The 15179-nt window shown below is 36.7% G+C and overlaps 1 protein-coding gene across 10 annotated transcripts in view; it reads left to right on the top strand.

Moving 5' to 3' along the window:
- The window catches only part of LOC129762307 (complexin), a 727632-nt gene that overhangs the window by 298040 nt on the left and 414413 nt on the right, over window positions 1–15179 (top strand). For all 10 annotated transcript variants that reach the window (XM_055760463.1, XM_055760461.1, XM_055760470.1 and 7 more), the window contains exon 2: window positions 11693–12077. In XM_055760463.1, coding sequence (XP_055616438.1) covers window positions 12023–12077 — 55 coding nt within the window. In that variant the 5' untranslated portion in view covers window positions 11693–12022. The remainder of the gene's footprint in view (window positions 1–11692; window positions 12078–15179) is intronic.

The following is a 15179-nucleotide window of genomic DNA, read 5'->3' as shown; positions in this document are numbered from 1 at the left end:
ATTTAACTCTAACGCTGTTACCAAACATGAATTGACTGGGCGAGCTCCGCCCCGCCCTTTTTTTTTGCGTACTAATCGAACGTTCGTGGGTTTCAATCGCAGAACTTTTCATTGATTGATCTACTAATTTCATGAACATAAATTCATTTATAGACACAATTTCTGCTCTAGATTCTTGATTTACTTGCAAAAAACATGTTTCTCCGTTACATAGAAAAGAAGTGACGGATTTCATGACAACTCATCTTAAAAGTCAGCTGCAACATCTCAGATTACAGTGGAAGTAAAGATATTGCTCATTTAAGCAACTTTACATACTTGAAATCTTCGAAAAAGAGTTGGACCAAACTCTTTTCATCATTTGTTTACAAAAATCCATAACTCAAAAATTATAATACAGGTCGGACTCGACTATCCGGAGACCCGATTATTCGGAGACTCGGTTATCCGGGATTCGATTATCCGGAATTTTAGACTCGATTATCCGGAGTATTTTATATTTGATTTTCAGAAATTTTGAATAATTTGTATAATAATTCTATATTGAATAGCTAATATGGGTATCAAAAGAAAGGGCTTGACTAGTAGAATGGAGTTATTTATGAAAAATGAAAATCCAAGATGGCGGCCACTACAAAATGGCGGATTACATATTTTCTCAGAACCCCATCAATATGGGTATCAAACGAAAGGGCTTGTACAAGGTAGTACAACAAAGTTATTTATGAAAAATGCAAAACCTAGATGGCGGCCACTACAAAATGGTGGATTGCATATTTTCTCAGAACTCCATCAATATGGGTATCAAATGGAAGGGCTCGACTAGTAGAATACAGTTATTTATGAAAAACGCCCAAAAATGTATCAAAAGATAGTTCTCGACTAGTAGAACATAGCAGATAATGAAAAATCCAATTTCAAGATACCCGCAGTTCCCAAACAACTAATTACTTTTTGAATGGTTTCATTCAGCTTGACCTGTTTATTTGTATGTTTAAATGTTTCTTGGGTTGTCCCACATTAATAGAAAATTGACCCCGTTCCTGTTGAATGATTGATCCGAAATTTGGAACATACATTTAATTCTACTGTCATTATAAAACTGCGTATTCCATGATCTAGAAAAATTCAATTTGGCCGCCGCTCTGAATGGCTTGATTTGGAGAATACACTACACTATGAACAACATAAATTCGAAAAGGTCGCCGCCACAAAATGGTCGACTATGTATTTTTTGCAATCCCCTCAATATTGTTATCAAACGAAATGATTTGACTAATAGAATACAGTACAGGTCGGACTCGATTAAAGGGTGTGTCACATCAAATTGCATCACGGAAAAAACGCTGTAGAAATTCGCCCAGTAGACCGATCCTTTTGAAAATTTTAGACAGTAAAATAAAAACTATTAAACAACTTTTGGCATTTTCTTTTTATTCATACTTCGAGCCCAAACCCGCATGCTCGCACCTTCCTCTTTACCCCGTCCATAAGGTTCTGTACAACGTCAGGTTGTAGTTTTTTTTTGAACAGAAATCCATTTTCTCTTGAAGTCCGCCTCCGATTTGACAACTTTTGGGTTCTTCCGAAGGGCCTGCTTCTTAATCGCCCAATATTTCTCTATTGGGCGAAGCTCCGGCGCGTTGGGCGGGTTCATTTCCTTTGGCACGAAGATGACCCCGTTGGCTTCGTACCACTCCAACACGTCCTTTGAATAGTGGCACGAAGCGAGATCCGGCCAGAAGATGGTCGGGCCCTCGTGCTGCTTCAATAGTGGTAGTAAGCGCTTCTGTAGGCACTCCTTAAGGTAAACCTGCCCGTTTACCGTGCCGGTCATCACGAAGGGGGCGCTCCGCTTTCCGCAAGAGCAGATCGCTTGCCACACCATGTACTGTTTGGCAAACTTGGATAGTTTCTGCTTGCGAATCTCCTCCGGAACGCTGAATTTGTCCTTTGCGGAGAAGAACAACAGACCCGACAGCTGACGAAAGTCCGCTTCGACGTAGGTTTCGTCGTCCATTACCAGGCAATGCGGCTTCGTCAGCATTTCGGTGTACAGCTTCCGGGCTCGCGTCTTCCCCACCATGTTTTGCCTTTCGTCGCGGTTAGGAGCCTTCTGAACCTTGTATGTACGCAGGCCCTCCCGCTGCTTGGTCCGCTGGACGAATGAACTTGACAAATTCAGCTTATTGGTGACATCCCGGACCGAACTTCTCGGATCACGTCTAAACTGCTTAACAACGCGTATGTGATCTTTTTCACTGACGGAGCATCCATTTTTGCCGTTCTTCACCTTCCGGTCGATGGTTAGGTTCTCGAAGTATCGTTTTAGTACTCTGCTGACCGTGGATTGGACGATTCCCAGCATCTTACCGACGTCCCGATGTGACAACTCCGAATTCTCGAAATGAGTGCGCAGGATTAATTCACGACGTTCTTTTTCGTTCGACAACATTTTTCCAAATTTACGAAAAATTGACAGTGAAGCATGGTCAACGTTATCTATACACTCTTATCTAATTATAAGCGAAAGCTGAAGATATAATTCCTAAAAATTAAATTTCTACAGCGTTTTTTCCATGATGCAATTTGATGTGACACACCCTTTATATACAGACTCGATTATATGTGATTCGATTATATACAATTTGGACTCGATTATATTCAGTTTGGATTTTTTTTTTAATTTCAAATATGGCTTATTTCATAAAGAAATATAACCTTTCGTCGTTAAGGTGAAGTTTAAGTGGCTATTACATGTACAGTGGGGTAAAGATCGTGATTTTTGAAGATTTTGCTTGAATTTTCACCAGGAATTGTTTATATCGATATTGCAGCCAAATTAAGAAAGATAGAAGTTGTGCGTCAAAGAACAAATTGTGGACCGGTTAAAGAACTTCATTTTAATTGAAAGAAACAATTAATATGAATTTCTAGGATAAAATTAATGATAACATATTAAAAATTATTAACTTTTAAGTGTTTCACTTCCGAAATGTTATTAAAATTCACTAATTTAGTTGTCCCACTATTATATCCTGTACTTAATTTTCTCATCTTTCAAATGAAAGCATCAGAATCGTCTTCCGTAGCGTACTTTCTAATGTAGAGCCAGTTTGAAGCAACAGAGTCCGAAACAAAAAAAAGTTCTGTAACTCTGTCATTGTGGAAATTCGAACATATGCGTAGGAGAATTTTTTTAATCAAATATGATCGTCTGTCACCTCCTGAGAGAATCTGGATAAATTAATTTTTTTCATGTGAGAAAGGTGTTTTCTGACTTTAAGGGGATGAATCGAAAATCAAATTTCTCTTTTATTTTCAAAAAACCAAAAATACATGCAAAAAAAAACAATTAAAGAAAAAAAATTGTTTTGACTCGATTATCCGGAGGATTCGATTATTCGGAGTGAAAAAAAAATCAATACTCCGGATAATCGAGTCCGACCTGTATCTACAAAATTCTGGTGAAAGAGTAATGTAGGAAATTATAAAATTTTCATAAAAACATTTCACACAAAATACAAAGTGAAAAACATTATTTTAAAAATTGCAATACCATACCGAACTAATCAACCAAACGGAACCAAATTTTGCATGTGGATGTTTTAAGAGGCAAGAAACGTTTCTAAGGTGGTTTAACACTCCTCCCACCTATCTAAGGAGGACTGTCATACAAATGAAAAAAAAATCTGAATAACTCAAGAACTAATTAATTCGGATAATCCAATTCCCATATGTTCTACAATTGCATAGTGACAAGCATTGTTAGTCCATTTGGTGTTTGCGGTAACGAAATTGTTCTTTGTTCGAAACTGGAAATGGATTTTAATGTGATGAAACGCACTCCTATAGCTTCTTCTTTCCAAATATATAAAAATGAATCGCCGAATGAGAGCAAAACTCGAGGCAGGAATGGTTCGATTTAGAGCTGTCTTTATTCTACCATATTCTCAGTATCAAACATTTATTCCATGTAATGGAGAAATTTTTTTTTTTTGCAAGTGATCGAAAAATCTTTAACGAGAATTGTGTCTGAAAATAATCTGATATTATAATGACGAGTTTTGGTAGAAGTACTAGGAATTTTATAGTAAAAGATAATTTTAAAGTGTCAATTGGTCCCATGAACGTGCGCTTAGTAAGAAAACGTCATTGTTTGAAGGTATAGATAACAAAAAAAAATTTTTTGGGCGGGACGAAGTTTGTCGGGTCAGTTAGTTTATACATAACAATGTTACGAGTTGAACATCAATAGTGATTTTTCAAAAAAAAAAAACATGAAAAAGTTGCTGTAACTCTTTCCCTGTAGAAGTTAAAAAAAACCTATCTTTCGATGACTTTTAGGAAATTGCAAGGGCTACTCATGTGTTTTTCTTCCGAATGCAAAAAAAAATTTAGTATAAATGAATTTTAATTTTCTAAATATTTTTTTTATGAGTTTTTTAAAAATTTGTTTGATATTTTTTTATGAAAACATAAATAATTTCCTACATTTCATTCTCCAATCAACATTTTGTAGGCCCTAATGTTTTTGTGTTAAGATTTAAAAAAAAATAGAAAAAAAACTCAAAATTTCAAAAAAAATCACTTAAGAACTGCCGTCCTAGGCATAGTTGTCCCATGTTCCAAAATCAGCAACTGAGAAAAACGCAATCAAAGTTTTCTACCATATTTGCCTACCAGAAGCCTTAGGCATTTCAGTTTAGCAATACACTCGATTTTCCATAAGCAGAAAACCATTGTTTAATGAAATATGAACAGATCTCCTCACTTTAATCAATAAATCTTAATTACGGACTTAAAAATCAACATGGGACAATTGAACTTGATGTTGTTTTTCGAAATTCTGGGAACAAACAATAAGTTTTTTTGGGTTTTTCCGAAATATTATGCATAAAAACATCGTTTTATGAAGTAGGGAGTGATCTGCAATATCTTTGCTGAATATTAATCTCATTGTTATTAGACATTCGCTAACACGGTGTACACTCGTTCTTTTAAACTGTTTTTATATGTTTGAGAATTAGTTCCTTCCAAATACACTAGAAATGAGTGCATTAATACTGCTGAAAGCATGACATAAAATTATTTGACTTGATTGATTTATTTATTATGAATCTACCAAAAATACATGGTGGGACAGTTATGTATAGAATATCAACATGGGACAATAGGGCTTGATGTTGTTTTTTTAAAAGCTAGGAACAAACTATAACTTTTTTTGTGTTTTGCCGGAAGATTGGGCATGAAAACATCGTTTTATGGAGAAAAGTGAAAATAGTCAAAAAGTAACATGGGACAACTATGCGTAGAACGGCAGTATAAGACATGCAAAATGTTGATTAGAGAACGAAATGTAGGGAATTATTTAATTTTACATTGAAAAATATCAAACAAATTAAAAAAAAATCATTGATGAAAAATATTTTGTGATTTAAAATTCATTTTTCTCAATAATGTTTTTTTTTTTGAAAATTCTGAAAAAATAGATATGAATTGCCCTTACAATTTCCAACAAGTTGGAAGATGGGGGTTTTCGTAGCCACTTGGTTACGCGTTCGCTTACCAAGCGATCGATCGTGAGTGAGTGATCGTGATTAAAAAAAATGTTTTCGAGAAAAATAAATTTCTATTTTTAGAATAATTTTCTTCTCAGTTTAATTTTTTTTAAAGAAAATTGGTATTTTTTATGAAAATTCAAACAATTTTCTGCATTTCATCCTTTGAACAGAATTTTGTAGATAGTATAATTTTTAAATTATAAAATTTTGTTATAAAATAAAGAAAGTAAATTTGATCCTATGTAAAAAGGAGTCTAATTCTTTTTCGAAGATTTCAAGTATGCGAAGTTGCTTGAATCACCAATATTTTTATAACCAAAACGTTTCACTGCAACGCTGCCAATGGTCAGTCGAGATGGCATGAAATACTTCATATACAGATCGGACTCGATTATATACAGACTCGATTATATATGATTCGATTATCGATTAGTATCGAGAATCTTAGAATAACTTTAGAATACACAGAAATAGTTTGAATACACCCATACCTCGCAATACAGCCGCTCTTTATACGGCGTTTCACTATAACGGCTCTCTTCAATTCAGGTACGTTTTCGATTTACGGTTTAAAATGTTTCGTTATAACAGCAAAAAAACGATTCAAAATCATTTTTGTACAGAAGTGAAAAAATGTTTGCGAGACAGTAACAATAACAATAACAATAACAAGCAATTAAAAAATTAGGTATGCATACATACATATATTCCATATAACATGAAGTTGTTTCATTTTTGTTTATAGATTATTGTTGGTTTTTATGTATGTATGTTGTATGTATTGTAAAAATACATACAATACATACAACATACATACATAAAAACCAACAATAATCTATAAACAAAAATGAAATTATTTCAAATGAAATAAAAATAAAAAGATAAAATGCATTTTGAATGATAAACCATGCTACACATTCAACAAATTTGGAACCGATCTGATTGAATTTGTATGAATTTGTATTGGAATAATTGATTCCATATACGACTTTTCGCTTTGCGGCCAAATCTCGTGGAACGTATTTAGGCCGTAAAGCGAGGTATGGGTGTAATTTTAGAATACACTGCATTTATTTAAATACAACGTATCCTTCATGGAAGTATGCTTTTCAATCACAGTAGGAAAACTTTACTGTAGGCATGTCCTGGGGTTCGATCACACCTCAAGCGGAATTTAGGAGTAAATGTGTTTGTAGTTTGCAATAGATATCTGAGTGGAAAGATAAAGTCTGGTGCGAGTTGGCAGCGCAGTTCAATCGTATAGTGAGGACGGAACCAAATAAACGAAAAGTGCTGATAGCTTTCGACGATTATCTTCCTTTGTAATTTGTTGTAGGAGATCCGAAAGATGCTGACATATACGTGATACACGAATCAAATGCATCGTTCGTTGTACGGGCAATGAGAGAGCAGAGAGTAACTACCATGTACCATGCATTGGTCACTGTAGACGGAAGTACCTCCCACATCTCCGTAATTGTCGTTTTGAGTTCCGCTTCGTTCCCTGGATTTTGATGGTTTGATAGTTCTTGATTTCCCACCATATATACTCAATAATGTTCAAGTTCGGTGATTCGGGAGGTGTTTTGAGTTGATTGGGACATAATAGAGCAGGAATTTCAGCACCACGAAGTCAGTTTGCTTCGGGTCATTATTCTGTTGAAAGTAGTAATCACGAGGGAGACCGAATTTCTGAACGGGATACTGCAGGTTACGTTTCAGGAAGATCAATTAGGCCATCTTGTCCATCGCCGAATCGATATACACCATGGTTCCAGTTCCAGAAGTCGCCAATGTACCATGCATCATCTGACTACCGCCGCCTTGTTTTATTGTGATAACCAAGTGCAGAAACTGAAGCACCGATCCTGGTTTCCTCTACGCAATCTGTCTTCCATCCGATTCAAAGAGATAGGTTTTCGGCTCATCAGTATAAAAGACCTTGTTCCAGAACTCCTTAGGTCTGTTTACATATGCCTTAGCAAACTGTGGCGCAGCAGCCGCTATTTCCTGCAATGTCTTTCCACGACAATTCATACGTATTATCATTGTATGTGTGACAATATCTATTTATTTTCCTCTAACTTGAAACTAAAAAAAAATCAAACATCAATAAAAAAAAAAAACCAACACTGCCCAAGCAGTTAAGTGTTGGTTAAGTGTTGACACCAATTAGTGATGAAAAAAAATACGCTAATTCGCGAAGAAACTTACAAGAATAATTTGTTCGGTGAAATTTAAGATGTACACTATGGTGGCAGCGAAAATGGTCATGTCAAATTTCAAAAACCGACCATGTACATTTTGTTTATTGGCCCAAAAAAATGACCAGTGCAAAATTTCAGCTCAATCGGACATGATTTAGGGGTGCTTCAAAGCACTCAAAGTTTTGAATTTTTGATCCACGAAAATTTTCCAAAGGGGGGGGAGTAAAGGAAATTTGGAAAAGCGAAATTTTGTTTTCGATGCCAAATGACTTAAAAATGCATGAAACGTCGAGATCTCGAAAACAAAATTTTGGCCAAAAATCGACCTTTTGGGACTTGCCTGAGAGGCAATGAAGGTATTTTCGAGGATCAAAAATTCAAAACTTTGAACGCTTTGAGGCACCCCTAAATCATGTCCGATTGGCTGAAATTTTGCACTGGTCATTTTTTGGGCCAATAAACAAAATGTAAATGGTCGGTTTTTCAAATTCGATGATGAATTTTTTATCCACACATCCATTGCCACCCTAGTTTACACTCAATATTGCGATGTACTCGCGCGCAAAATCGTAACTCATGTACTCACAGACTGTGCGTCTCTCTGCTATACCGCTAATGTGTATTTTTAGGTGTTATTGATATTTTGATTGATAGTTTTTTTTTGGTTTTTCTGTTCCATTACATTATGGTAAATTACACAGTAGTAGCCATTTAGGTGTAAGGATATTCTTTCTGTTCTTCCATTGTTCAGCAGACCGGGTTATTTATAGAACAGCAGCCCGATGTTTCTTGCAGAGAAGAGCAGTTGTATGGATGAATCGATCTTTGTTCCACCGTGGATCGATTTCCATAGCTGATGATGGTTTCGTGAACGTAGTTATTCTATATCAACACAAAGATGGTCAATTGAGGGCCCTGAGTTTGAACTCACGATTTATCGCTTGGTAAGCGAACGCGTAACCAAGTGGCTACGAGGACCCCATGTTTTTGATTGATATGATATAAATGAAAAATCTCCTCTTTAATTTAATTCAGTTTTGATAGTCATTTAATTCTGTCACCTCATTGATTCTCGGTCTGGCAGACCGTATGCGCGAGTATAAGAGGGTTAAAATAGTAATATAATACTGCAATTTGTGATTTTGGGTAGCTTCCATCATGAGTACCAAGATTCAAATAAATTCATAAAGCGTCGAATGATGTGATATCTGATGTGATAGCTACAGCCGTGGCTATGCATTCATAGTCACGTTCACAGTACATATTGCACCATAACTTTCACGCAGGAGCACTATGTGAACGTCACCAAAAATGTCGACCGGTTATAAAACTGTAAATAACTAGAAGATATTATTATCTACCAATATATTGCATCAACCAGTCAAATTGCTCTCCATAGTATTCGATTGCATTAATAAAAAGAAAATTAATGATAATTATCAGTTCATAATGTCTTAAATAGTGATTTGTGATAAATATGGCAGAAATAAATAGACCATATCTAGGCTATGTGCCAAATTTCGTTCAATCGGAAACGATCATTCTGACCACGGAGAGATCTTCGTTACTTCAGGACAGTCTTGCTAGTGGTCATCATCGTATGACTATTTATGGAGACGTATGTGCTGTGTCATTAATGAACATCATAAAATGAACATTCAAACGACCGTCGTACTCAAAATGTCATATGACATCTCGACTTTTTTTTCGTTTTCATTCATTTGATATTCATCGTTTTGTTATTATATAACAGTGTTCACGGCGATCGCTCACCGCTTGGAACGTTCATTTAACACATTCAGAATTAATAGGGGAGAGTTTAACGATAGCTTTGATATTAGCAATCCATGAAGGTGCCATCCATCGTGTATGGATGTGTAAGTGAGGAGGTTTGGAAGCAGAATAAAGAGAGAAGAATGCATACCAGTAGCAGTCAAATGACAATCATACTACATTCAAATTAGCCGAAATTAAAGGATGGTTATGACCACGAATGGTAGAGTGAAAAAGCATATTTTTACCACTTTTCTTTGTACGTTTGACAGAAAGAGAAAACATTCAAACGTTCAACTGATGGTCGTGTTTGCGGTTGTGCATTTATTTCTGATGTGACTGTTGGAGCCGAGCAGGTTAACAGTACATATAGAGCCATAACTTTTGCGCAAGGACAATATGTGATGGTCACCAAAAATGTTGACTGTTTACAACACTGGGTCGAGGATTATTTGTTTGGAGAAGAACTTAATAAAAGCATGTTCGTGCAATATAATAGTTTTATAAATATATTTCTATTGACATATTTTTTTCGCTCTCTGAAATAGTACAGATTAAATGCATCTGGCAGTGTATTTTACCTGTATTCTATGTTCACAAGAGAATACCCTTCTCAATGGAAGTATTTCGTTGACATTGTTCTGAATTTTATAGTTGTCTGCCAATAACAGGGCCAACTCCAAACTGTATTCTAGCGTTCAAAAGAACAAGCTTTACAACTCCCTCCAGTCATCATAAACATGTGTTTGTAATCCGTGTTTGGAGCTGTGGAACTGATTCAGCGCGCGAATGCATCCAACAAATCCGCCAACTACTTGGACATCCTTGTACCCAGATGCACCATACTCCAATGTCCTGCAAGTTAGAAATTCAATTAAACTTTGTTTTGCATCGAGTGGTTGAAATTCGAAATGGGGCCAACGCTCTACTCGGTTCATAATGTTGCATACCATATCGTCTCCCTCCCATCATCCCCGGATGGGTGGTTCTAGAAGGCTTGTGAATTATGACTACAGCTACGTCGTGCCTGCATCTGATAGGATAGCATAGTCGAATTCTAGTGTTCGCATGGCTTAAAATAATTTATGCTTGCACATCTACGTGTTCTTGCCGTAGCCACGTTTCAACCCGAAAGTTACGTAATTCATATCCACTAAATACGAGCAAAGCTGTTGTTGCCGAATCATTGTCGTCGTCGTTGGGAAGCTGCAGTTTTTCGGCTGACGGCGGCTGTTAGTCAAACGATGCTGCTCGGCTTCGGTAGAATACATAAACGACACATACCACAATGACTCGTTTCATCATGTTGGCTTTTGGGGGCAAGTGGACGGAATGAAAAACTTTTCGATACGTGACACCGGATGATTTACTGTGAGTTGTTGGGATAAGGTTCGGCAATTCATTTGCCGCAATTGAAAGTTGGAAGAGAATAACGATTAAGGGAAAAATATTAAATTTTTTAAGTTGACTATGTCCCATGTAAACATGGAGGCTGTTATACAGGGCAATGATTCAAAGTCAACGAAGACACGAAATCCATCAAATCTTGTAGACAAAAAAAAACCTATCTAACTAACCAAATATTTTCATGACGCAAGCCTGTCAGCATATCCTCGCACCAATTCTCCATTTATATTGTTTTGCACTCCTAGTGATCGTGCTTGCTGCTCTCGAGTTGAATTTCCACCGAAAAGTTTCACTTGCACCGAGTGGCAGCATTATTTTCTGTGTATTTAGTTTTTCAGCACCCCATCCGCTTACCAATTTTCACTCAGCTTTCATTTCCCAATTTTTCTTTGTCTCTTTTCAGATAATTTATTCACCAAGCTGCAAAACATGCTGCAAACATGAACGAGAAGCTGTTCACACACACAAAAAAAAATGCATAAACCAACTTCACCATCGAAGCTCATCGGGCAGACGGAGGAACATCGAACACTCAGAAAAAACACTATTTAAAAACAGGAACTTTTTCTCTATCCATCTCCTGTGTGTGCTCTCATGGACAGTGTAACCCTAGTAGTGTCACAAAAAACGGCGAACACACGAAGCTAACTTCTTTGTTGTGATATTTTTATGCTGACCTTCGCTCCACTGTTCCATTTTTCCCCTCCCACTCACGACTCTATCTCTTTTTTTTCTTTTCAGTAAAAACAAAAAAAAACAACAGAAACTGCTGTGTTCATAAATTTTAAGAACTTTTGTCTCTATTTCACTGTCCTATCTTCGTTGTGTATTGTTGCTGTATTGATCGCTGGAGTGAGCGTGTGTTTGTGTTTTTCTAACACTAACAGCATCAGCAGCAGCAGCATCGGCAGTGTTGTGAGCCGTAAAATTAAAATCAGATAGCAAAAAAAAAAAGAAAAACAAACGGGAGAAATAGTGTACATACTTGAAAGAGTGGCCGCGAGTGTTTGAAGGGCGAAACAGCTAGGAAAAAAAAACTACCACCAAAAACAAAACAAGAGCTGATCGAAAATGGCGGCTTTCATCGCAAAGCAAATGGTCGGCAGCCAGCTGAATGCCGTTAAAGGTGAGTGGAAAATGGCAAGTTTTGGTATTTATATTGACCTATAAAGGTGGTACCCAAGCTCAAGCTCAAGCTCAAGTTGACCTATAAAGGTGATTTGGATTTTGCATACAAGATGACCATTGATAATATTTTGTCCTAAATGATGATCTTTTTCGAAGTGGTCCTTCAACTTCTTCAAAGACAGTTAAATCAACAAAGCAGAAAAATTTAAGTTCATTTCGAATAAATGCACGGCTTATACTCTCCGAATCTCAGTACATTATCAACACATTGCCAAAAACCTACCAAGAGTGATACAACATTTTGCCAACGTAGGCGATCTCTAAAATCTTTGGATTCTGCAATCTCTGGAATCTCTGGAGTCTCTTCTTTGGAATGTCTGGAATCTCTGGTATCTATCAATTTTCTCGAATTACTTGAATATACAATATCTCTGGAATCTTTGAAATCACTATAATCTCTAGAATATCTGGAATCTCTGAAATCTCAGGAATCTGTGGAATCTCTGGAATCTCTGGAATCTCTGGAATCTGTGGAATCTCTGAAATCTCTCAATTTTTTGGAATCTCTGAATCTCTGATACCTCTGGGATTTCTGATATCATAGGGATCTCGGTGTTACGGTACACGCCACATTATGTGCATTGTTTGAACAAAACCCTAATCAATTGGAATACGATCAGCGAGTTAATTAGCATTTAAACTCTATTGAATTGTTCGCTAGGATAGGTATACAGATGTTGTTTCAGAGGATTACCCAGAATGTCCGACGCGAAGGCTTGCTTAACGGCACTATTGGCCTCTGAGACCAAAAAAACCTGGATGCCACTTGACTAAATGAACACTTTTTTCCTTTCGCTGGTGTAATTGAACCGGATTGTTCAATTACATACACGTGTTTCTGGCAGCTACCGCTCAAAACGAACTGTGATCATTTCTCGCTCTCCCTTTCACTAAGGAACGGACTGAGGAACTGGTTACAAGTCTCACTTACTTCGAGAACGGGTTATTCGGAATGCGCAAGATGGTAAAATCTTCAACACTTCTAATATTTCGGATTGAAAAAAAGGAACCGTTTATTTGTTGTACGTCTGTATTCTATGGACTTCTGAAGCACACTGGCTCTAAGTGAAGCTTTCAAACAAGATGGTACATGTGTGCGATCATTAGATCGTTTAGATCGTTTTCATTCTTGTGTGAGCTTGAATGTAACGTAGGTAAAATATGACCCTAGCTTTAGCTACTCAAGGAATTCATTTGAGGTACGCATAATTTCAATTTAAATTCATTTTAATATTTATACTAAATACTAAACAGATATAAATCGAGAAATTTCGCCCTATATAAAGCGAACAGAACTGTACAATGATCTCTTACTCTGGTTCACAGCGTGTTATAGAATAATCGAAAGTGTTCTACGTTATGATATCCGAATAAGATTTTAAATCAAATTTGATTTTTCCAAACGAAACCCGGACTTCAGAAATAACACGTGCACTCTAGAATCTCTGGAATGTTTGGAATCACTGGAATCTCTTAAATATCTGGAATCACTGGAATCTCTGGAATCTCAGGAATTTCTTAAATCTTTGGATCCTCTGGAATCTCTAGAATCTCTGGGATGCGTGGAATCTCTCGAATCGCTGGAATCTCTGGAATATCTGGAATCTCTGGAATCTCTGGAATCTCTGGAATCATTGGAATCCGTGGAATCGCTGGAATCTCTGGAATATCTGGAGTTTTCGAAATTCCTGGAATCTCTGAAATCTCTAGAATTCCTGGAGTCCCTGGAATCACTGAAACTTCTGGAATCTCTGGAATTTCTGGAATCTTTGTAATCTCTGAAATTTCTGACATCTCAGAATCCTTTGAACTTCTGGAATTTTTGGAATTTTTTGAATCTTTGGGATCTCTGGAATATTTGGAATCTTTGAAATCTTTGGAATCTCTGAAATCTCTAGAATCTCTGGAATTTCTTAAATCTTTGGATCCTCTGGAATCTCTAGAATCTCTGGGATGCGTGGAATCTCTCGAATCGCTGGAATCTCTGGAATATCTGGAATCTCTGGAATCTCTGGAATCTCTGGAATCTCTGGAATCTTTGGAATCCGTGGAATCGCTGGAATCTCTGGAATATCTGGAATTTTCGAAATTCCTGGAATCTCTGAAATCTCTAGAATTCCTGGAGTCCCTGGAATCACTGAAACTTCTGGAATCTCTGGAATTTCTGGAATCTTTGTAATCTCTGAAATCTCTGACATCTCTGAATCCTTTGAACTTCTGGAATTTTTGAATTTTTTTGAATCTTTGGGATCTCTGAAATATTTGGAATCTCTGGATTATCTGGAATCTCTGGAATATCTGGAATCTCTGAAATCTCTTAAATCTCTGGAATCTCTGAAATCTCTAGAACCTCTGAAATCCCTAGAATCTCTGAAATCTAAGGAATATCTGGAATTTCTGGAATCTTTGTAATCTTAGGAATCTCTGGATTCTCTGGAATCTTCGAAATTTCTGACATCTCAGAATCCTTTGATCCTCTGGAATTTCTGGAATTTTTTGAATCTATGGAATCTCTGGAATCACTGGAATATCTGGAATATCTTGAATCCATGGAATCTCTGGAATTCCTGTAATCTTTGGATTCTCTGGAATCTGTGTAACTTCGTGAAACTCTGGAATCTGTGGAATGTCTGAAATCTCTGGAATCTTTGGAATCTCGAATCTGGGATCTGGATTCTTGATCCTACATTTTGCACCCAAACCAGCGTTGACAGAAAATGTGATTTTTCTTTTGTTACGGGTGTTGAAATGTTAGTATGTTTGTAACGGATTTTTCATTCTCTCAAACTGATTGTCAGGTTGGGGAATGCTTCTATTCTCCCATCACACGATTTGTATGACAATGGCAATTGCTCGGTTTATTTTGTCGCGTTCGGTGTGTGCTCTTGTGTCCATCTTCTATCGCGGAAATTGTATATGTGGCTGCTCCGTGTCGATTTCATCACTGAGGAATGAAGAATCACCAATTGCCAGCCGGGCGAGATTTACTTTCGTTTCATTATTCCATCCTCTTTTTCTTATGCATACGAGTGTTTTTGTG

Source organism: Toxorhynchites rutilus, chromosome 1 (assembly GCF_029784135.1).
Source record: "Toxorhynchites rutilus septentrionalis strain SRP chromosome 1, ASM2978413v1, whole genome shotgun sequence".
Lineage (NCBI taxonomy): Eukaryota > Metazoa > Arthropoda > Insecta > Diptera > Culicidae > Toxorhynchites > Toxorhynchites rutilus.
Note: the sequence above shows the minus strand (reverse complement) of the source record. Positions and strands in the feature narration are given on the sequence as shown.